Below are 23,365 nucleotides of genomic sequence, written 5' to 3'. Positions count from 1 at the left end.
CTCAGTGTTGTTCAGCACCAATTATATTCCATATGGTCTTAAAAAGACATGTTCAGAGGCATATGCTTAGGCATATTTCATGCTAAATACTGTTAACTGCTGTTCCCCACCATTTTCAAATTTGCAGGGAAGTATTGTTATATTGCATCTGGCAATACCACAGTTGGCAAAAAAAACAACTATTAAGAACAGTGGTATTGTGCAACACAGCTTCAGTAAACTTTAGCATAGAAATAGGCAATGAGGCAGATCTTTTTATCTACAGATCTTCAAGGGCTAGGCATTATTACTCACACACTATATACAGGAAATTTTGTGCTTTGGGCTTTGAAACCACAAGGTTAGAGTATGCTGATATTTATGGTGAATATTATGGTCCACGATTTATTAAACACTTTTGCCAGAACAACTACATTATTTAGAAACACTGAAAAAAACATTGCCCTTAACCAACACATCCCTGCCAACAAACACTTTGGTACTAGCACGATTAGTCTGGGAAGACGAGAGCATTTCTGCTGGTACAGCAGCTGTTATAAACTGTCTCCACATTAGGGTGCTTATGCCAGAGAGACGTGAAAAGCCCCAGGAGGCTTTTGCACAGCAGCTGCATCAGCAAAATCCTTCTTTTGTGGAAAAATCTAAGTGCCCTTAGCTTTTGTTTATGTCAAACCTTTGCAAGGATTAGTACTGCTGTTTTTATCTTCTTGTTTATATTGGTACAATGATGTTTCATCAGTCAAGCCCTACCTGCTACCATAATAATGGTTTGGATATTACCTTAGAAAGTATGTATCTACCTCTATTTGTCCAATTGAGAACTTTCTTCCAAAACACCGTTCATTACTTTTGTGCAGAATTTAGTATTTCCTTAAGTATTTTATCCTAATTTAAAGCAAAATAAAAAAATAAAAAAAAAAAATTAAAAAAAGTAAACAAAAAAACCCACAAACAAACAAAGTCTTTCTTCAGACCAACTCAAGCAGTCTGAGGCACTGTGACCCAGTGTACTGCTGACTGAGCATTAGTCCTAAAACTAGAAGGAACACCACATAACCTGATTAGCCCTTGCTTTAGGGTAGAGTTCCATTCTTTAAAAATAAAACCAAAACCAAACAAAACCAAAAACAAAACAAAACAAACACCACCCACAAACAAATGAACAACAAGAAAACCACCAGATTTCAACTAAAACAGATCTCCCCTGAGAAAAGGGACAGATGTTTTTCCTCCGTTGCACCAAGGCCAATCCAGGATCTATCTTATGGCATGTAGCTGCTTTCAAATGAACTTCCAGAGCTTGCTTCTGGAATCAGTCAATTCCTTTTCCAAATGAACCTGAAAACAAACAAGCCTGGCTGGACTCAGTCCTTCTGCCTCCTAAGGGCTAAAGAATCTACTACAAGGCTGTAGAAAGCCCGATCTGGAAGTCACATAAAGCTTACCCTTAATATGTAATCACTAAAAATCTGTGCAAAAACATTTCTGGAAAACACTTGACATGTACAACAAGGCACACTAAGATTTACTTGACAAAGATATTTAGCATCTGGATATTCTATGCTGTAAAAAACTTTTACTTTTTTAAATGATAATTGTTATTTGAAGAATCAAAAAGTAGACTTGGGATTTCTATCCTGCTTGTGGCCCCTGCTATCTCAAAACACCTTCAGTCCACTGTGTAGATCAATGCCATTCAGTACAGTCCAGTTTCTGAGCTAAAAGGAAGCATGTAAGAGTCACATTATACTACCTATACATTATAGAAACTTGAAACTACATAAGTGCATAAGTTGCTGGTTTTGAAATAACAAGCAGAAATGTGATCATTTCAAAGCAAAGGAAAAGCATCACAGCTTGAAGTCTCACTGTACAGGACAACGGACTGCTGAAAAAATTGCATAGTATAGAAAAATCTATTGGAGATAAATCATCTGCACTTCCATCCATTTCCACTATGTTTTCCTTTTCTTTCATTCTTTTTTTTTTTGATAAGAGGGAAGGAAAACAATCATTAATCATACCTTTCTGAAGGAAAAAATAGCATTGTATTTAAACAACAGCATTGACCTTATTACGCATGCAGATGCTAAACGAAACTATAATTTCAAGTTCAGACCAAGTAGTGGACTACCTTAAATAGCTTAACTCAGCTCTCGGGGTGCACACGTGCATGAAGTTTTCGCTGCTATAAAAAATTATGTTCTTTGTGTAAAACAGAACACGTGGCAGATGATGACATAGACACAAATACATACGCCAGGGTTATGGAGCCTACTGTGTCTCCATGTGCTAATGAAATGAACTCCTTCGGAAGAAAGGTGGAACCCCAAATTTCAATCAACAATATACAGAGTAGTAATGACCAACTTACTAATTTTGGAAGTCAGCATCCAAAATAAGCAACAATTACACACAGTTTAGTCTGTAAAAGTGTCTTAAATTAATAATTCCTTTTTTAACCTTACCATAGAAGTATTGAAAACAAGAATAATTCAAGACAAAACCAACGCTGCTTAATTCGGAGCTTTTAACTCCTACATTTGCTGGTGCTTTAGCACTGAGATTTTGCTGTAACAAAGTTGACATGGTAACAGACAAAATTCTCGTGCTCTCATAAAGATAGCATCTAATAAAGACTGACATGCAAGAGGTCCTGCGGTTAAAATCTCCCTTCAAATTGGCTCACCTCACCCCTTTAAGCATGAAGGCTTCCCTTTTTAATTTACATTTAAATAGCGTGTTAAGCCTGCCCAGACTTTCCCTACACTGTGAGGCTGGGCGTCCCTAAAGACGGTTGCGGGGGGAGCAGGGACTGCCCGCAGCAGAGCTGGCACCGCTGCCCACCGCCTGCCTGCCTTGGCCTGTGCGGACACCGCCAAGAGACTGATTCAGTATTTCAACAGTTTTACGAATTCTGCTAATGAAATAAAAGCATGCCCTCCTCCCCCCCTTGATTTTTTTCCCCAAAAACGCAATATACTTTTAAAAGGCTAATGCAATCACAACCATTATGTCAATGAAAATTACACCCTGGGTTTATCTCTGTAGGTATCTGTCAAATGCAAAGCACACACAACATCTTCCGAGTAATAATGATGTTTTACCATTTTAATTACAAACACTGAAAAAATCCCTAAAGTGTACCAATTGGGGTGGTCTGAATTAACAGTAGCTTGATAGCCCAAGGGTAGCAAAAATAGATTGAGCTACCAAATTTCATAGTAGTTATAGCAGCTGTCTTCTTGCCTCAGGGAACCTGGGTATTTAACAAAGCAGACAGCTTGGCATCTGATTAGTAATGTGTGTATTGTTGGACAGAATACGCGGCTCTATTGTTTCACTGTTTGATTAGGAATTTGGAGAGCTGTGGCATTATCTAGCTTTTATAGTCCAGCTTCTGTATGTTCACTTACAGGTGCTGCAGAAGGATATTTTCTCACTTATCACTTGCGGCAAGTAGGGAATATTGTCTTGAAAGTGATGAATGAAACATGACAGGATTTAAGTGTCAGGGTCAGTCTCTTCCCCATTTCGGTGCCAACATTTTCTTGAGCCAACTGGGTAAGTATTTCTAGCTGGGGATAAGAGCGAGTAAGGTGAAAGCCCTCACCACAATGTACACATTATTTGGAATTTAATATTATTTTAAAACATCATATATTCCAGTTTAACTTTAGGTGAGAAAAATTCACAAGAAGGTCTCATAGGAAAAATCCAACTGTTATGGTTTCAGGAGAGGAGAATTGATTTTTATTTTCCTAATCCCCCAGTAGCCTGACAGTTTGGATAACCACCGGGAGCTAGAGAAGCTCCAGTGCAAAAAAAGTCTGATTAATGGGAGAAATCTTAGTTAACATGTTTTATCTAAAAAGACTTGATCTCAGGGAATAACCTCAGCGCAAACAACAATATTACTCCAAGGTTTGTGTTTGAACTTCATACAGCCCAAAAGACCCCCCACGTGGCTCTTCTCTCTTTCGTTCTTTAAGTATACATCACAAATTATTGGGTCTTGTTGGCAGAGTTCAAATCATTGAACTCATTGCAAATAGTCTACTTCAGCTAGAAGTACATTCTTTTACTCTATCAAATCCATCTGAGGTAATAAGACTTGATGTTTTATTCAACAGAGCTGAGGAAAATTGTTGCACAATAGGTTAATTCAAAATGGCAGCATAGAAAATGCATCTGTCAGTGGGGATCAAATTACAGGGCAAGCTCCTCTCAATGCTTAGAAAAACAAGTCTGCAGTTCTACAGATTATGTGCATGTGTGTGTTTAAAGGGGTGGGAAAGGAGCTAAATATCTGAGCTAACCTCCAATTAAAGTCAATCATAAAAACAGCCAATTTAATGAGTACGGATTTCTTTGGGTAATTATAACACCAACCACTTTTTTTCTCCCTCTCTTTTAAATCTGTAATTCTGCCTTCTTGTTATTGCTTGCTTTGTCATTAATCGCCTCAGGAACTTGATTTCCTAGCAACAGACTCTGCCACCAAACATTTGGCTCCCGTTCAACATTTTCTTTGTGAAAAATGGCACTGCTATTGCCGCCTGGCTGTTGTAGCTAGACTGGCTGTGTAAGTGCTCTAATAATGCATTCTTCTAAAAAAAAAAAAATCACATGATAAAAGGAGCAATGACTGAGTGTCACTAATTACTGTGCTGAAGAAGTTTATCTGCAATTTAAAGGCTACTGGGGTAGGAGGAGAATGACAGGAGATGAAACATATTCTTCATATAAATAAATGTAATTAGTAACAGAGGTGAACATTTAGAAATAAATATTTTTACTATGTTAGACAGATTCTCATTAATTTTCTATTATGGAGAAAGGATGTACAATCTGTCTTAAGAGTTGATGATGCATTTTTCTCCAGGAAGATGCGTTCATCTTCAAACAATGACATTTAGAGGACCAAAGTTTGCAAAAAAAAAAAAAAAGAAAAGAAAAGAAAAGAAACAAGTTTCTAATTCAGTTTTCCATATAAATTACTTGAAAAAACACTGGAAAATATGTCTATGCAAGAGTAGTCACACCTGAAGCGGTAGCATAAAGCACACCAAACCCTAAATACAACACACAATGACAATGCATAGTGGTGACAGTTTAAACAAAGCTCTTCTTTGCATTTTGAACAATGAATAAAACCTGGGAATTTCTCTGTTTATGAGAAAATGTTTTTCCCATATTTGTTTTGGAAAGCAGTAAATGGCCGATTTGCTTCTGGTTAGATAGAGGGTCTATCAATTTCTCTCTCTAGATTTGTCACATTTCATCTGTAACTCCCTGAAAACAATTCCTCAACATGGAGGTTTTCAGCAAGGGAATGTTATCTGAGGCCAGATCTGAGGCAAATAATGCCCCAACTAACTGTTGCTAGCTGCAGTTTCTTCTTTATGGTCAAGTAAGACATTCAGAATTGTGTTTTCCTGGCCATAAAACCTATTCATCGTTGTGGGAAATAGTTTTGCATGTCAAATGGCGTACATACTGATGCCAGAGCACTATGGCAGAAGTTAGCAATGGTAAAAAAAGGTATTGTGGAGTTATTTAAACAAAAGACTTTTTAAGGGATATTTTTCATTCCTGCTAGTGTCTGTCTCCCTTATTTCCCATGATGCACACACAAACCCAGCTCATCTCAAAGAAAAATACCTATCACAATCCATTGTAAATTATCATACTCTTCATAGCACTAAATTACAATGAAAATGCCTTCATTGAACATGCCTCTGAAAGAAGGAGACAGTACAAAAGAAATTTCATTTATACTTACATTGTTAATATAATCTGTATTTTTTCTCAAGAAGAGTAGAAAAATGCATGTAAAATACTGTAAAATGTTATTTAAGCTTTGCTACACATTGCTGACATGAAGTTTATGTTTTGACAGACTCATGTTGAAACCAGATAATTCCACGATCAAGCCCACTACACCACCACAGTATCTCTCTGTTTAGACAAGCACTTAAGCATTAAAAGAAAATAAATATAAAAATACCACAGTATTTGTTGAAACATACCAGGGTGCTTGGACCTTTAAAAACTTCTCCTCCAGCAGTATTACCTTGGGTTCATTATCACATGCTGCAATATATAACATTTCCTACTTGAAACACAACCTAAGACCAGAATACATGGTCTCGATCAGGACTGTCGTTAACATCAAGTTAAACTACACTTGCCATTAACTCTGTAAACACATAAGAGATGCTGAAGGTGGTGAATATAATTTAACTGCAGGCAAACAAATCTAAGTGGTGTTAGAAAGTTTTATACTCAATGCAGTGCAATTGAAGGACATAACCATTGAGAAATTTCTATTATTTACTACACAAAAGTAGAAACGGTTTAAACTTTTAGATTGTGAAATAAAAACAGCCCACATAAATATGACTGAGTGAGAGCGTTGTCTTCTCTGAGCAAAAGGTTGTATTCCAATATGGAAAGTGAGCAACCCAAATTTCAGCTGCATAGAACTAAGTCTTAGGGCTACAAGCTTGATTGCTCCTCTAGGCTCTAGCTACAACCAGTAGCACAGGAACTGAAGCTTTAGGCACTGTAAATGCAAAAAGCAAAGGAAAAGTATCACAATACATAAAATAAGGTACAAAAGTGGTCCTAAGTCTCCTTCATGAACATAGATGAGCATGAGCATCAATGCCATCACTCTATCAAATGGCTAGACAGGAAGTGTATGTAGTTGCTACCAAGAAAAGCTTTGAGACATATCACATGAACACCAACTTTTTAGCATACCAACTATACCCACAAAACAAAAATTCAAACAGCCCCTAACCAATGATCTGACTTTATACAAAAAAAGATGTAAGTATTTTACTCATGGATGATATGATTGATTTCCTATGAAGATCTGATTGTTTTTGGAGAGCTACATAAACTGGTCCATTCCAAGCACTTAAGTTACTACATAAACTGGAAGCCTAACTGCCATCAATACCGCCACTTCACCTGTTTAGTAAAGGTAACTTTTTGAGAAGAGAGATGAGAGAGAGAGAGAAGCAAAGAAGGAACTTCCAGGAACACATTTATTACTTCATCACCAAAAATATTAGCAGCAAGTGGCAGTTTTACCCCCCTTAATGCCTCCAACTGCAAGTATTAAACAGAGGCAGGTTTAAGTAAAGCTAAATAACTGGGAGAAATAAGGATGATTAACTGGAACATGAGACAAAACACCTGGGAAGCATCCCACTTACAGCAGTATTGCTCCAATACAGATGGGAAGTTAAAATTCATCTGTCTGTATAAGAAAGTAGTGTCTGTGTTTAAGTGTTACTGTGTTTAAGTTTCACAAGGTTAACTGCAGCTTCTAACAGTGGGAAGCATTTTCTCCTTTTCCAGTCTTTCCTTTATCAAAGGACAAGTGCCAAATTCCTTACTTATATCCAGCATCACAAAGGTGCTAACTGGAGTCAAATGACAACTAAAATTCTTCATTTTTTCTGCTCTCCTAAGCAACTCTTATCAACAGATATATTTTTTACAATCAAAATCTTCACATTTCAAGCCTTCATAACAAACGTAATGACTATATACAGAAAATCATATTCAAAATGTTAAAATGTTTGTGACTGAAGTCTAAGAAACTGAGTACCAGCAACTCCCACAAATCTCAGTTGGTGCTGAAAATATTATCTAAACAAAAATAAGTTACAGAATTCTTACAGAGATGCCTACACATATTCAGTAATGTAACCATCAGCTTCTACAATCCCTCTGAAAATAGGACAAGCAAGGTGCCCAAACATGGAGTTGTAAGATGCAACTATAACACATAAGAATTCCAAAATACAAGTCCTGACAGAAAACACAGATTCACAGAAAGGAAGAAAGAATGAATGAAAAAAAAAATCATAACACAAAACGTAACTTCAGATTGTTTTCCAGTCAGGCTGTGCCCCATTCACAATTTCAGAAACAGAGTGACGATGGTTAGTGTTATCATAACGCTCCACTTATTCTGAAGTAAGGGAAATGTATGAGGAAGAGATTTTCTAGCCCCAGTAGGAACTAAATAATATCCCTAACAATGAATTCTAATCAGACACGAGCAGTACAGCAGTATGACAAAATGAATATGACAGACCAGAAGATACAATATCAATGGCAGAAATTACTCCAAGTATAAGAATTACATATCTGGAAAAGAGAAAAAAAATGCGTGAACTTTGACAGTCCATGTAACCCATCTTCAGTGATACAACATAGAGTAATTTTGAATGATTAAGATACATCTTTAAAGTTCACTGTTTTTGAGAAAGCTGGGGCAGCCTCTCTCCCTTTTGCTTTAACTGTGATTTACAGCATTCTATTCTTTGCTAGTCTTTCTCCACTTTGTCTGCCAGATCTGATTACCAGATGGCTAAAATAAATGTATTGTGTTGATTCACGGTAACAGGAGTTGTCTTTATGGGTTTTTTCATGGGTTCACTATCTTTTCCTTTGTACCTATTCCTCCCTCTGTGAATTGATTAGATTTCAGGGCTAAGTTTCATCTGAGGACCTTTCTGCTGAATGCTGCATCGAAAAGCCTATCATCTATTCTATCAAGCACATACAGATGACCACAGGGTATCGTAGACCTGTCCTAAAGCAACAATGGGCCTGCTCTGCCAAGAAAACAGATTGTTTGATAATCTCCGATATTTTTTCTCGAAAACCGAGTTCTGTCACTAATATACATTCTAATGCAATCCAGGAAATAGGTGACAGTTGGACAGAAAGAAGGAAATAAAAAGCAACATATGCACAGTGCAAAGCCAAAATAGGTAACAAGACTGAAGTGAAGACAGACACAATGGTGAGCAAATTAAAGACTGAAAGAGCTGCCCTATACTGCACGAGTGGTAATTGTTCACTAGGTGGTTTTGTTTAATCCCCTAGACCACTACAAACTGGCGAGTAAATTAGAAAAAAAGAAAAGGCACAAACATAGTAGAAGGAGAGATTGTGTGTAGTTGTACACATAGTCTCCTTTCTTTATGTAAAGGTACATGAGGAATCTGTAATCTGAAGTGATAACAGTATCCTAGAAAACTCTTAAATGAACCCAACCTCAAGTGCAATTGCCACAGGAGTGAACCAGGTTCTTTACCCAACAGATCTCCTCTTGCAAGCAGATGTTTCCTTAAACTGAAGTCCACTTTGCAAAAACCTAATATATAATGCATTCCTAATAACACTTCAGTGTTATTTACTAACAATTAACATATGCACACATTGGGCTTTATTTTCAGTTTAGGACAATAATTCTATGTCTCTTAGTCAAAGGTAGGATGTTACAGAACTGACATCTGAAGAAACCGTTTCCATATATATAAAAATCTATACAGTGAATTACCTAGTCAAAATTAAAGCGACCAAACTGACTGAACACAGAAGAGTTGCTTTGGAAAATTTTAGTTGGATGCTATACCTTAAAGAAATAAATCCCCTTTTTACTTCATTTAATGTTTCCCACTTTTCCTAAAGCATTTCCACTAAGTTTGATTTTTTTTAGATTATATATTGAAAACTTTGGTGGTATTTATATATAAACATGGTAACAATATTAAAAATGCTTAGTGCAGCATACTAACATTTTTTGTTAACATTTGTCGATGTCCTTCATTTAGCAATGCTCTTAGACTTCCAATATTTTTTTAGCCAGTAGCAATAGTTCCTAAGCATGGCATTTGGAACACACTGAGGTATAATTATTGGGAAATAAACACAGAACACTTGAAAAACAGACATTAAAAATGAATAGACAAAACATCTCTATTTTTTTGATGCAGCACAAACATACAGCAATAGCAGCAGGACGTATTTTTCTCCGTACACTGAGAAGGTTATAAGTATTTTTTGACAGTTTATAAAGGGGCAGTCTTGGCCATACACAAGAATCAATAACAACCATGTAGAGCCTACAGCAGTGCACACTAATAGGCTGTAGGAGACATTAACACTGGCTAAAAGAAATAACTGTATATTCAATGAACTTGTTCCTCCTGGATAATCAATTTTTTACACTTCTTACCAGCTGTTCCCACATAGCTCAGGTAGCAGAATGGAAGCAGCTGTCATACAGAATCCATATATTACATGCACGTTATGAGGTTTTTATCTGTCATAGATGTTTTGTGTTTGCTAATTTTGATCAGTCATATCAACTCGAGAGCAAGATGAAAACAAATTCACTGCTTTTATTTATGCAAGATGTAATCTACACAAATACAGTAATCTGGCTTGATTCATTCTGGATTGTTAAAACAAAACAAAAACAAAACAAAACAAAAATACTAACTGTGAATCTACTAATCTCCCATACTCAAAACCACTTTATTCCAGAAGTAAGATTTCATCATTAAAATCAGTTTGCCCCACCACCCACATTCAAGAGATTTGTCACAATCATTGTTTCTGAAATTTTGAGTTATAAAGGTGCCGCAGTAATTACTATGGAATAAATAGCAATTAAGATTGTTCACACAAACTCAAACTGTTTGCAGTGAATAATTATGCTAATAGTGTTTTTCTACATAATTTGTGCATCCTTCACAACAATTTACTAGAAAATGTGAAATGTAAATTTGATGCACTACTACAAAAGCTCTGAAAATATGTTTAGTTGTTATGATTTTTCCCACTACCTTAAGAAAGCACGCAACTAAAACATACTTCTACATTTGCACATTTAAATTTGAAGAAATCACACCATGCTAAAATTGAAGAAGTCATTTTCTTTCATTACATTCATAAGAAATCATCCAAAACGTATGCAATAGGCATGGCCATTGCTTAAATCTCTCATTGCTCTAACAGAAACTTTCACAATTTGCAAGAAGCTGAACTTACTGCTATATAGTAAACTTTGGCCTTTTCCACCAACTTCCAGTTCTTCTCCAAATCAAGATGCTTTTCCTTCTTATAGCAATTAGCAGCGGCGAGGTTAGCTACAAGAGACCTAAGAGATTAAAATCAGGCATTAGATCCTCCTTAATTCTACTGCAAATTTCTGATGAAGAACTAAATTTCTCACAGATATTCAAACATCCTCAGAGGAACATAAAAGAGAGAGACAAAAAGCACAATAAAATGAATATACTCTATTTGATCATTTCATAATAGCTACTTCTGAATAATATATAAAATATAATTACATTAAATTACATATTTTAAATCCAGCTACCTAGTTTCCATAACCTAACACTATTATATTGGGCATATTCGTTCATTGTTTAGAATCAACCTTTTTCCATTTTGTCATCAACTCCCTACATACAGTGCAGCATCTGCAGGTTTTCATTAAAACTCTTCTATTATCCAACATCTAGAATGGAACAGCTGCTTTTCTTTATCTTCTAAAAACTATTTTCCCTCAACAGGACCAAACAGTTTTTGGATACGTATGTCCTGCCATTATCACTTTTCCCAATAAACAGCTATATTATTTTAAAAGCTTTTTTTTTTTTCTTCCCCTCAGACTTTTTTTTCCTCTAGCAAATGAGTAATCGGCTACTTGAAAATGGGTCCAGGCTTTTAGATGTTTAATTGTAAAAAACAAATGAACAAACAAACAAAGCAAAAAAAGGCACACCTTTGGTTTATCTGTGCCCTACTAGAAAACAACCAAAAACTCATTTGTACTTCATCCTTTCCTCACAAATTACAACACAAGATGTAGGACACAACTTCAACTAGCAAGAATAAAAATACCTGTATTTTCTTTGCTACATATAAGATATACTCTGTTTTTAATCCTCCTCTGCAGACATTCAATTCAGCCTTATAAAATACACACAAGTTATAGATGTACTCCTAAAAGCAGGTCATAGACAGTTATACACCAGCTTTCAACTCTAGCTACCATGACTAAATTTCTCTGTGAAATTTTGTTATGAAAAAGTTTCGAGACTTAATCGTGACAGGATGCACCTTTAAAACTAACACATTGCTGTGTTAAGGTATTTAACCACAGTTGCCCAGTAGTGTGTAGTTACAGATACAATGTGTGCATTGTGTGTATTGAAAAATGTCAGCTTCTACAGGATGTGTACAACTGATATCGTACGTACCATCCTTTTCCACATAAATGTTACTAACAAGCAATGACAGTGGGGCAGTGTGAACTGTTACAGGCTGCTCCTACCAGGGTATGCTTCTGCTTCCCCACTGAGTACCATCTACAGGTGTTCGGAGGTAATCAAGCAAGGAAACCTTGAAAATTTATTCCAACTCAAAACAGCATCTTTCCACTACCACCATTTCTTTCTGTCCCTACTCAATAAAAAGCAAGAGCTTCCTGAAGCTTTCATCACTGTCAATCAAATGTGTGAGGTATGTCAAAAGTTAAACAAGAAGCTAGACTTTTTCTAAATATATTACAATATATATCAGCGTTCTGTGCCATTTCATCTCGTTCTTGGAGCTTCTCTCTTTAATTCTGAAGCCTAAAGCCAAGGAGAACTAATACGAATTTGGAAAACAGGCAGAATAAGAATAGAGTAAGCCTCTGCAGCAGTACTAGTAAAAAAGCAAGAAGTTTCGTTCTTGATGAATGTCACTGATAAGAAATCCATAGGAGGGAATCGAGTAAATCCAAGGAACGCGTGTGTACCCCTAGAAATCTTTTGAAAACCAAATAAAACAAATTAAACTTCCCAGTTTTGTCAAGCCCTAAATATCCATTAAGGCCCTAGCTGGAAAAAAATCTGCCCATATGTGTTGCTAAGTGAAAAGCAGTTATGTTCCAGAAACCTAAGCAAAGACCCTTCATATGTTTCCTTTCACTCACCACATGCCCCTGAAACTGTAAACCCAGCTCTCAGTGGCTAAGTCCAACTGTAGTGATGCTCTGCATGTTATATGTAATTAAGATTGCTTCACTGAAGATGAAGCAATTTAATTTGCCAAATTAAAACTGTAAGTCTAACAGCACTAAGTTCAACACATGGAACACAGAGAAGGTAGATGTTTTTCAATGAAATACAGTAATTGGAGACAGCCGAAGTGCTTCAAGTCTAATAGCTTAAAGGCAACTCTGTGCACGTGGGTATTTATGAGCAGAACATATGAACCAAAGTCACAGATTATAATGTAGTGTAGGCACTATTTTAGAGTTTAATCATGGGTTATAATTTTCTCGAAAAGCTCTGAAAAAAAACAAATCACATCACAAATTAGCTCAGAACCCTTTTCAGCAAAAAGCTCGACAAACTTAGCAGAAACAAGAAATATTCACATCTGGGCACCTGGAACATAAATACACACGGTCACTTACTGGGAAAACCAGGAGTGCTATTTACTAGCTCACAGATCTCTAAAAGACAAGAAAGCTGAATTACCTGAAAAAGGAAGTTAGCACATGCCTCCGTTGGGATAAGAGATTAGCCAATAAATAGAGATATCAACTGCAGCAGGTTGAAGACATCCTTACAAATCAAGAAAATGCTGAAAACCAAGTAGTGATCAGAGGGAAACAAAAGGCTGAGAATAAACTTGCTTGCAATAAAAGGAAGAGGGTTGCACAATAAAGGTTTTAGTGGCAACTATCAGCCTCTTTTTTTCTATCCTCTAAGGAGGGATATAAGTCTCTCATAATCCTTTCACACTCTCAAGCAGGTTCTAAAACAGTGATTGAGATGAAGCACCACCAGAGATGAAGTTTCTGTTATTTGAACAAAGATTTGATATTGAGAGACAAGTGTTTCACGTTAGGAAACAAAAAATACTACTTAATAAGTTAAAGAAGTGCTTGCAGACATTTTTATGAATAAATTTACCTAAGCTTTTAAATTCTATTGAAATGCATGGGAAACGATGTAAACATTTTTCCTGAGTTCCTGATGCATGTCTATTGATGATCTTGACTTCATTTTCCCATCAGGCCAACTAGGAAGTGGTGACTGCTGCAAGGATGCATGCACAGACATTATGTCACTAAACAGAGAATCACAGAGCACAAACATCTTTGCTGCTTGTCTTCTCTTTGAAAAACTGAATACGGATCTGAAGATAAAGGGGAAAATCCGTAGACATAATGAATGTCAAAAATCTGTATGAAGATGGATGAACTTCCTTTCTCCATTGAATATGAACTTTCTTTTCTGAGAGTAAGACATTATGTATGGCATTAAATTGCAAGGGACAGGTTGATAAGCTGGAGGACAGGGCTGTCTGTCACTCAGTTGATCTCTAAAAGCCTGGAGAAAAAAGCTTGCAGAAGACTTAAAGGCAAATGCAAAGTCATGCAACTGCAGTAGCATAACTCCATGCAACAGTATAGGCTGAGTGTTGACAGGACACAATACTTTGCAGAAAAGAACGTGGAGGTGCTGGTGGGAACTTGGGACAAGAGACGGCAGTGTATCCTCAGAGAAAAGATTTGTCACATCCTGGCCTATATGAGCAAGCTTATAGTCAGCAGGGAAGAAGAAGTTACATATTCCAAACAGGGGGATACCTTTGTTCTGCACTCCAGGTCACATCTGGAGTACCAAGTGCAGTTTTGCACTTTCCATTACAAGACAGACACTGACATAAAGGAGTGAGTCCAGCAGTGAGCAGTCAAAATTGTTAGGGGGCTGGAACATTTTACACATGAAGAAAGGCTTGGTTGAGTATTAAGAAGAGTCTTAAGAAGTTCCTAAGGGGATACCTTACTATAGGGTTCTACAAATTATATGTTAAATTCTCCCTCCCCTGGCTCTTAGTTCAGTTAGTGCTGCTGGTATGGTATTTTGCTCTTATGCACAGCCATAAAGAAAACATTCCTCAGGGTAACAGATACCATTTCCATTATTGTTTCAGTATCTAGTATCAGAAAATTTAGATGCTAGCAAATAGCAGGGAGGGTTAGTTTGTGCTAGCAACATCTCAAGATTAAGGCAGACATGACTGTCTGGTTTTGGAACTTCTAAAAATCATCAGGAGGTAGGTAATCAGCAAACAAGAAATACTTAAGTTCAACTGTTGTGGATAGAGGGAGAAAGAAGAAAGCAAAGAGACATGCTCAAGATAAATGCTTATCATCTTCGTTGTCTCTTTCTAAAATTGTTTTATTGATTTTATTACAATACTCAAAATGGATGACTCCATAAACACTTTTTTTTCCTCATGCAATGCTTTGAAACCATACAAAATACCACAAAAAATATTGTCCTTAGTCTATAAGTAAGGTTGAAGGTGTCAGAGGTCTGAAGGAGTAATTTTTATTTGCAGAGGCCATATGAAAAAAATGAATAAATTAAAACATGAAAGACAAAATTAAGAAACAACAGATAAGATGTGGACAAAGAATTACAGTCACTAGGTCTTCCCAACAAAAAAGTGTTTTTTCTTCCTCTTGTATAAAAGCAAGTTAACCCTTTTTATCAGGCTATATGCCAACATGTATCCTCTTTAAACACATTATTATCTGATGTACATTCTTTACTTGCCAATCAAGTCTATTCCTTACACGACAATCCATTTTCATGAAGGCTGTATAAACATACTTGTTAAGCAACTTTTGTCTTCCATATATTTTCTATCTTCAGAGCAACTGGAAACTTCAAAAGTTCAGAAAGAAGTAGTGGTTGAGTATGAGTTGAGTAACTGCTATTCTATGAAGGTATATTAACACCACCTGATCCCAAACTATGTGCCATACAGCCCTCTGTTGTCTCAAACCAGTGTGAATACTTTATCATTCAAATCCAAATATTCCTAACAAATTATGTTCCACATATTTGTGTCTTAGGAAAATATGGAAGGCCCCGTATACCTGTTATCACTAGTGATGCAGGCAGCACAGGTTCCGGTTGGTTCTTCACTCTGCTCATAGTAATGGGCGTCCACATGAGCTTCCTCAGCCTTCTTCTTTAATATCTCTCCAAATTTATCTTTGCCAATGCACCCAAAGAAAGTTGCAGCTTTGTAAGGGCTCTGAATCATCCACTGCAGATTGACAGAAAAAAACAAAAGCCAACAACAAATAATTAACATGCCTGATATATTATTTGTCATTTTTTCTCTCTGCTCACCATATGTAATTCTGTGCTTACAGAGCACTGTGACACACACTGATCCTACAGAACTCTTCTGTGCCAGAAGTAAAAAAAAAAAAAAAAAAAAAAAAAAAAAAGTCAGGTACATCAAGAAAGGGAAGGTCAGCAACAAATAAAGAATTTACTCCTAATCATCCTGGTGAGTGCTTAATAACTAATGTAAAGTTCACTTAAATAGATGTAGTTCACTATAAAATAGATTTGAAATACCTTGTAAAAACATAGAAAAAAGGTTCTTCAGCTCAAAGGATATGCTCCACATTAGATTTAATCAAACAACATAGTATCTTTAACGGAAATTTGTAGAAAAGCAAAAATAAAATACAGAGAGAGAGAGAACATAAGGAAAACAATATTTAAGAACCCCCAAAGCAAACATTTAGCAACATTCACAAAACATATTCAAAAACAAAATGGTACTGAAAACAACCATGTGTCTACCATTTGACTATACACAAAAAGGAAGTGTTCCCCGCTCTCATTGTTAAACCACACACGAAAATACCTATCCCCAACTTATTAAGAGCAGTTCTGTCACTTGAGTTGTAAGGAAAGAGCATAGCTGTATAGTGTTGCTAAGGTGCTATGTTATTTTATAAAACTTCTCTTTTATTAACACAAAATATACATCTTTCAATTGTAAATGTAACTACACTTGGTACTACGTTAAAAGATAAAACTTAGCACCCAAGTAAAATCAAGAGTGAACTAAAACATAAATGTGAAGAAATAATCACAGGCCCTACCCTGCTGGTGATGAGTCAACCAACTGAAGTCATTATAATTCCCTCTAATTACAGTCAGAAAGCTTATCTGCTCAATCTATAGTATGAATTAAAGGCTACATCAATTTACTGCTATACTAAAACCCTACTTATAATTGTTTCCTAATCAAGATTTAAATAAGTGATAATGTCTCCATTACGAATCAGCATTAGTGGTAGCTGTGGGTCGTAGCAAGGTCAAGCAAGTGAGCTGTAAATACATGCTTTGTCACAGCTTTATTACTTCTAGCTCCAGAAGAAAAAAAGAAATTCTTTAGTCATGCTAAAGTTTTCATTAATAAGGCAAATGGACAAATGTTCCAGGGCCTCTTCCCACACCAGCTTGATATATATCAAGTTTAAAATTTTTAAAAAGTCTTGTCAGATGGTGGCAGCGTTCAGTCTCTTATTTGTGAAATGCACTCTAGATACGTTCTGCTTGTCTGTTCTGTATCACTCTAAATTAACAGATGTTAAATAAACCCCCTAACGAGAGATTTATGTACAACATCCTCGTATTTCACATACACTATAGACACTTGCAGGGTGTTCATTTAGTATGTCTTAGAAGATATAACATTTTATATTTGGAGGTATATTTGAGTAGAACAGATTATTTAACAAGACTAAAGATGTTGTGACCTACTGTAAGAAAATATGGAACCAATTTCTACACTGGTAAGAAGCACCTGAAGTCTTGCATCCCATGTTGAACAGCATACCTTACTCTCACAAAATAAAAAGTTAACAGCAAAAGCTATGAATAGCATTTATCAAAGTATCAGCTTTCCACAAACCCCAACAGTTCTTAAAATATATATATATATCTGTAAAGATTTTGAGCTACACCTTAGGGTTACAACATTCTAGCAAATGACATAACTTTTCCATCCTTTACATGTAAAGTCTGACAACATTTGGAGCAGTACTAAGTAATATTTCACATACATCTTTGTGAAAAAAAGGAATTCTGTTAAAATATCACAGTTTGGGCTATTGGCAGCAGCTCAATTTGAATTCAGATGTGATAACATGCCATATATAATTGTCACAAACCTTACTTTAAATGTAAGTAAAGTTATTCTTGAGAATTCGAAGTCATGATCTGGGGCTTCTTGAGATGAACCTCTGCATATTGTGAAGACCAGTTCTTACACAGGCAGAGGTTCTGCTGATGCTCATGATTATTTGAAACACAGGAATTACTTGGTGGGCTACACAGCGATTACCACTGTATAGGTATTCATGTGAACATCTGAGCTAAGTTAAGCAACACTGAGGAAGATGGAAAAGCAGTTCAGCAGTGTTTCTGGAAAGAGTCTCTCTTCACAGATTTCCAGTTACAAACACTCCCAACTTCTTGGAACCATCTTCACATATTCCCACAACAAAAGTAGCGAGGTCTTGCTAGTTGCCTAAGAACTCCAAACTGTTCTTCCTTTACCCCAGTTATAAGTCTACATATTAGTAAAGGCAAAACAGGGACATGATGCTGAAAACTTGATGAAACTGAACTACAGAAATACACCTGTGGCACACCACTCAAGTTGTACCTAGTAGGATGAGCCACAGAAAGCACCTTGCTGGGACTAGAGTCTAATTTTGAATAACATGATATAGAAACAATAGATTTCTATGGGCCACTTCACACACCATTATTATTATTAACATTGCTAACATTTTGGCTAAACCACTCTAAATGGGGACAGGGGCTCAGTCATCAGAAGACTATTACCACAATGAAACGACCATGCAGCATTACATCCAATATCAAACTAAGGCCAATAACAAACTGCACACTTTAATGCCAGGCATATAGTCATATAAACCGCAAATTCAATTTATAGATTTATGTGGAAAAGAAGATTTAATTGAATGAAAAGACTCTAGACAGAAACAGAAAATGACCCAGCTCAGCAGGCACTAGCATAATGAGTTAATTATCTAGGGTTTGGCTAGGCAGTGAGGCATCTATTAACTTACTGTATTGACAGTCTGGTCAGGAGAGGTTGGCACCTGGCCACGCCAAGAATCTTCACTATTACCCCTGGGAATTTGAGGCTGTTAATGGCCCAAAGACAGAAGTGTCAAAAGTAGGAACTCATCATGAAGGAGCAAGACAGCCTCAGGAAGGGAATACCACAAAGGAAACTCAAAATCTAGAGTGGTTTATGAAATCTAGTGTGTTTCTCCATCCTAAAGTTTTCTTCTGTCAACACAGCATGGGCATCAGGTACACACAAGGACAGGCCCTGACCTTGTCAGTCAGAATAAGCATCTGTGACAGAGCAAGGCGTAGAGGAAATATAACACCTTTCAGATGCTCTCTTGAGTTAAACAGATTGCATTTGCTTCATACTTCTGTTGTATGCCCTCTAGTAAACTAAAAGCAAATACAAACATTTTTTAAACAACCTTTTTCTTGCCTTTAACATAACCCTGTCTTGAAATTAGGCTGATTTCATTACCTCAAATTACCCTATGCCTACAGGCAACTTATTCCTTATCATCAAATACTGAAGCCAGCACATGGACAAGTGGCCAGCATCCTGGCCACCCAAAGATATACCAGGGAATGACAGAACGCTTCTCTCCTTATTTTTATGACACCAACTTGGGTTCACAGAAGCAGCAGTATCTATCTGTTCAAGTGTTTTTTGGTGATCTGACTTAACAGGGTGAATTCCGTTGCATGCTTAAGCTGTCAGATAAGCCTGAGAACCTTTGTGTTCCTGGGAGAGGGTGGCAATTGCAGAGAACAGCATCGTCTTCTCTTGCAAGATGTTGAGATGCCAAGAAAACTTGGTAACAAACAAAACTTCTGAAGAATGAACTGTGACTTTGTCATACCGCTTGGAGTTAACTACATCCCACTCACACCCTCAGCCTCAAAGATGTGGTACACCTATCTCCCACTTTTGACTGATTACAGAACAGCTTTGGAAACGACCCTTCCCAAATTACAGAAGCACTTCTACAAGCACTTCTTCTAACACGAGAAGGGACTTGACTTTAATTGGCTACTCAGTGCTGTCCTTTGGGAACGATATTCAAGGTGAGCTTACAGAGTTACCTGAATGTTGTCTCATACCCAGAGAACCAAAAAAATGCACACTCGCGCAATATGAAAATCATCAGTGGTCTTAAAGAATTACCCCCGAAACAGAGAGGTGAGTGTTCATTGATTTTTATTTCCCAAGTATCCTATTTAGCTTGAGAACACCATGCTTTTGACCAAGGGGTAGAGCCCAGTATCCCATATCACAAAATATCTGTGTTTAAAGCTTTTCTCTACTGTTGCTAAGATCCAAGTAAAGGGAGGACCAAGGCAAAAGCAGCAAAACTAAATACTTGACCTCATTTACCTCATTATCATCAGTTGCAAAGAGACTTCTCTTGCAAAAGAGGACTTTGCTACTGCTAGGTTTCAGTAGACAACCATTTGAGACCGAAAAACACCACCATACCGAAGAAGCTTAAGACAGCTTTATAGCCCTCTGACTAAAACAAAGATCCTTCAAAAATAATCTTGTTTTACTACGGCTTCATGCTTTGCTGTAGATGACACTGATAACTGGATAACATTGATAATAATAACAAGGAGGTTGACAATGGTATTTGCTATCAGTCCCACATTGTTCTCCATCTGAACTTCTTAGCTCCTGAACTTTTTTTTTTAAAAAAAAAAGCTTCAGCCAGTAGTGCATTTCCACATCTGTCAGTCGTCTTAAACTAACAGTGCCAAAGCATACAAAGCTTTGCTTTGACTGACATACCTTCTGTACATAGAAGCTTTCAGCTGTAGACTTGAAGCCTAAATACCCAGGAACTGACAACACAACAAGAAGCATTATGCCCCGCCGCAGTGAAGGATCTTCAAAACTCATTAACACTACTGAATACAGACATCTGAAGTGCATCTGAAGTGCATTATTTGGAGCTGGACTCTTCTCTGCATGATCTGTCAAATCTGATCTTATTTTAAATTGCATCTCACAGAGGAGAGGACTCCAAAGACCTAAAATTAGCTAAGACTTAACATGTTTGCTAAAACCTAAACTAAACAATGCTAACAACAACTTATGAAGCATTCATTTTAGTCTATCAGAGCAGAAATGGCTCATTTTCATACAGCATCTGGACTATCTATCCTCTTGAGAACGTAAAATGAGTCCATACACTCTTCAGAAGGGTTCACCAATCTGTTGTCCGCCTAGAACATTTCTTATCACCAATTATATGCGTAGTCCATTAAAAAGCTTTTAGGAATATTGTAATATTAAAAGAAAATACATCACACCTCATCTTAGAAAAACAGATAAAGCAAGCAAAAGTGGGATCAAAACCTTACATAGATCTTAAAAGAGGGAAAACCTGCCAATATGCAAAACAATCCTAAAAAAGACATCAATGTTACTGTTCCAAGTGAGTGAGCTCACATTTCTTGTGAGTGATGTGATACATCTCACGCACAACTGGAATGCAATATTCAGTTACCATTACACACACTATATCATTTCAAATCCCTGCTGTGGTGTGCTAACCCCAGCCAGCAGCTATGACCCCACCCAGTCACTCACTCACTGTTCCCCAGAGGGAGGAGGGAGGCAATTGCAAGGGCAGCAGTGAGAGAAACACGTGGATCAAGATACAGTTTAATAAGGGAAATAATAATAATGTTCTTCCTCCTTCCCCCCTGTAGTGGGTTTACGCGGCAAGGTTTTGGTAGCAGGGGGCCACAGGGGTGGCTTCTGTGAGAAGAATCTAGAAGTTGCCCCATGTTAGGTAAGGGCCCCACTGCTGACCAGAGAGGAGCCAATAAGTGATGTTGTTTGCGCCTCTGTGAGAGCATATTTAAGACAGGGGGATAAAAAAACACTGGACCACACAGCAGCTAGGAGAATGAGAGGAGTGAGGAACAGCCTTGCAGGTGCCAAGGTCAGTGAAGGAAGGGGAGAAGTGCTCCAGGCACTGGAGCAGAAGTCCCCTGCGGCCTGTGGTGAGGACCATGGTGAAGCAGGTTGTCCCCCTGCAGCCCATGGAGTACCACGGTGGAGCAGGGTTCCATGCTGCAGCCCGTGGAGGAGACCACGGTGGAGCAGGTGGACCTGCACTGATGGAGGCTGTGGCCTGTGGAAGACCCCTGCCGGAGCAGATTCCGGGCTGGACCTGTAGCCCGTGGAGAGGAGCCCACGCAGGAGCAGGTGACCTGGCAGGAGCTGCTGCCTGTGGGGGATCCAGGTTGCAGCAGTTTGTTCCTGAGGATGGACCCCGTGGTATGGACCCATATCTGGAGCAGTTCTTTAAGAGCTGTTGCCTGTGGGAAGCCCACTCTGGATCAGTTCCGCAAGGACTGCATCCCGTGGGAGGGACCCCACAGCACAGGGAATGAGCGTGACTGAGAAGGAGCGGCGGAGAAGCGCTATAGACTGACCATAACCCCCATTCCCCCCTTCCCCGGCACCGCTCGGAGGGAGGAGGTGGAAGAGGCTGGATGGAGGGGAAGGTGCTTTTGGTTTCTTTCCTTTGTTTCTCGCTTCTCTAGCTTGTTAGTAATAGGCAATAAATCTTACTATCTCCCTACACTGAGTCTGTTTTGCCCATCATGACAATTACTGCACGATCTCCCAGTCCTTATCTCAACCCTTGAGCCCTTTTCATCATATTTTCTCTCCATTCCTCTTTGAGGAGGGGGAGTGAGAGATCAGTTGTGGTGGAGCTTGGCCACCCACCCGAGTAACCCCCCCCCCCCCAAAAAAAAAAAAGAAAAAAAAAAAGATGCAAAGACAACCACTCACCCTCTCCCACCAGCAGTCTGAAGCCTAGCTAGCCTCTGAGGAACAGATACCTTGGAAAAATTGCCCCTGCCTCCTCCTCCCCCCAGTTTTATGCTGAGAATACTCTATACAGCATAGGATATCTCCTTGGTGAGTCTGGGTTAGGGCTATGTCCCCTCCCAAATTCTTGCCCACTTGGTGGGGAGGGGGTAGGGTGGAGGGTAAAGTGAGAAACAGAGATGGCCTTGATGCCGCTCAAGTACTGCTCAGCAATAGCTAAAAACATTCGTGTGCTATCAGCACTGTTCTGGTCACATATCTAAACCACAGCACCATGCAGGATGCTATGAAGAAAATTAACCTGAATCCATCCTCAGCGTACCTAGCTCAGGAATTACTGTTACAAGCAGTCTCGAATACAGCATTAGGATCCTGCATAGCAGACAAGATAATACAGTTTTGTTCCAACACCTTTGGAATCCTTTTTTCCTTTCTTTCTTTCATTGATAAACAAACATTTAAAGATCGCAATGGCTATTATCACGTAATGGCCACATAAAAAAATGGAAAACGAAAAAATAAGCTTATCTTTATAAAAGCAGACTTGCAAAAAGGAATCCCATGTCCTGTACAGTAATTCCTCCACCATCAGTTGAAGCTGCCAAATCTTGCATGAGGAAGTGATATTGTTAAAATGCATGACAACACCCTCAAGCAACTTCCAGTCAAATGAGATAAAAGCGATAATATTTTGTAAAGGAAA

General features: G+C 37.8%; 1 protein-coding gene across 3 annotated transcripts in view; it reads right to left on the bottom strand.

The window, feature by feature from the left end:
* The window catches only part of ADK (adenosine kinase), a 293,154-nt gene that overhangs the window by 143,578 nt on the left and 126,211 nt on the right, over positions 1-23,365 (bottom strand). For all 3 annotated transcript variants that reach the window (XM_080598116.1, XM_080598115.1, XM_080598117.1), the window contains exons 5-6: positions 15,779-15,951; positions 10,870-10,978 (exon numbers count right to left, since the gene is read on the bottom strand). In XM_080598116.1, coding sequence (XP_080454242.1) covers positions 10,870-10,978; positions 15,779-15,951 — 282 coding nt within the window. The remainder of the gene's footprint in view (positions 1-10,869; positions 10,979-15,778; positions 15,952-23,365) is intronic.

The sequence above is a fragment of the Anser brachyrhynchus genome (assembly GCF_964034855.1).
Source record: "Anser brachyrhynchus genome assembly, chromosome: 6".
Taxonomy (NCBI): domain Eukaryota; kingdom Metazoa; phylum Chordata; class Aves; order Anseriformes; family Anatidae; genus Anser; species Anser brachyrhynchus.
The sequence above is the reverse complement of the archived record's forward strand: the minus strand, read 5'-3'. Positions and strand labels throughout refer to the sequence as shown.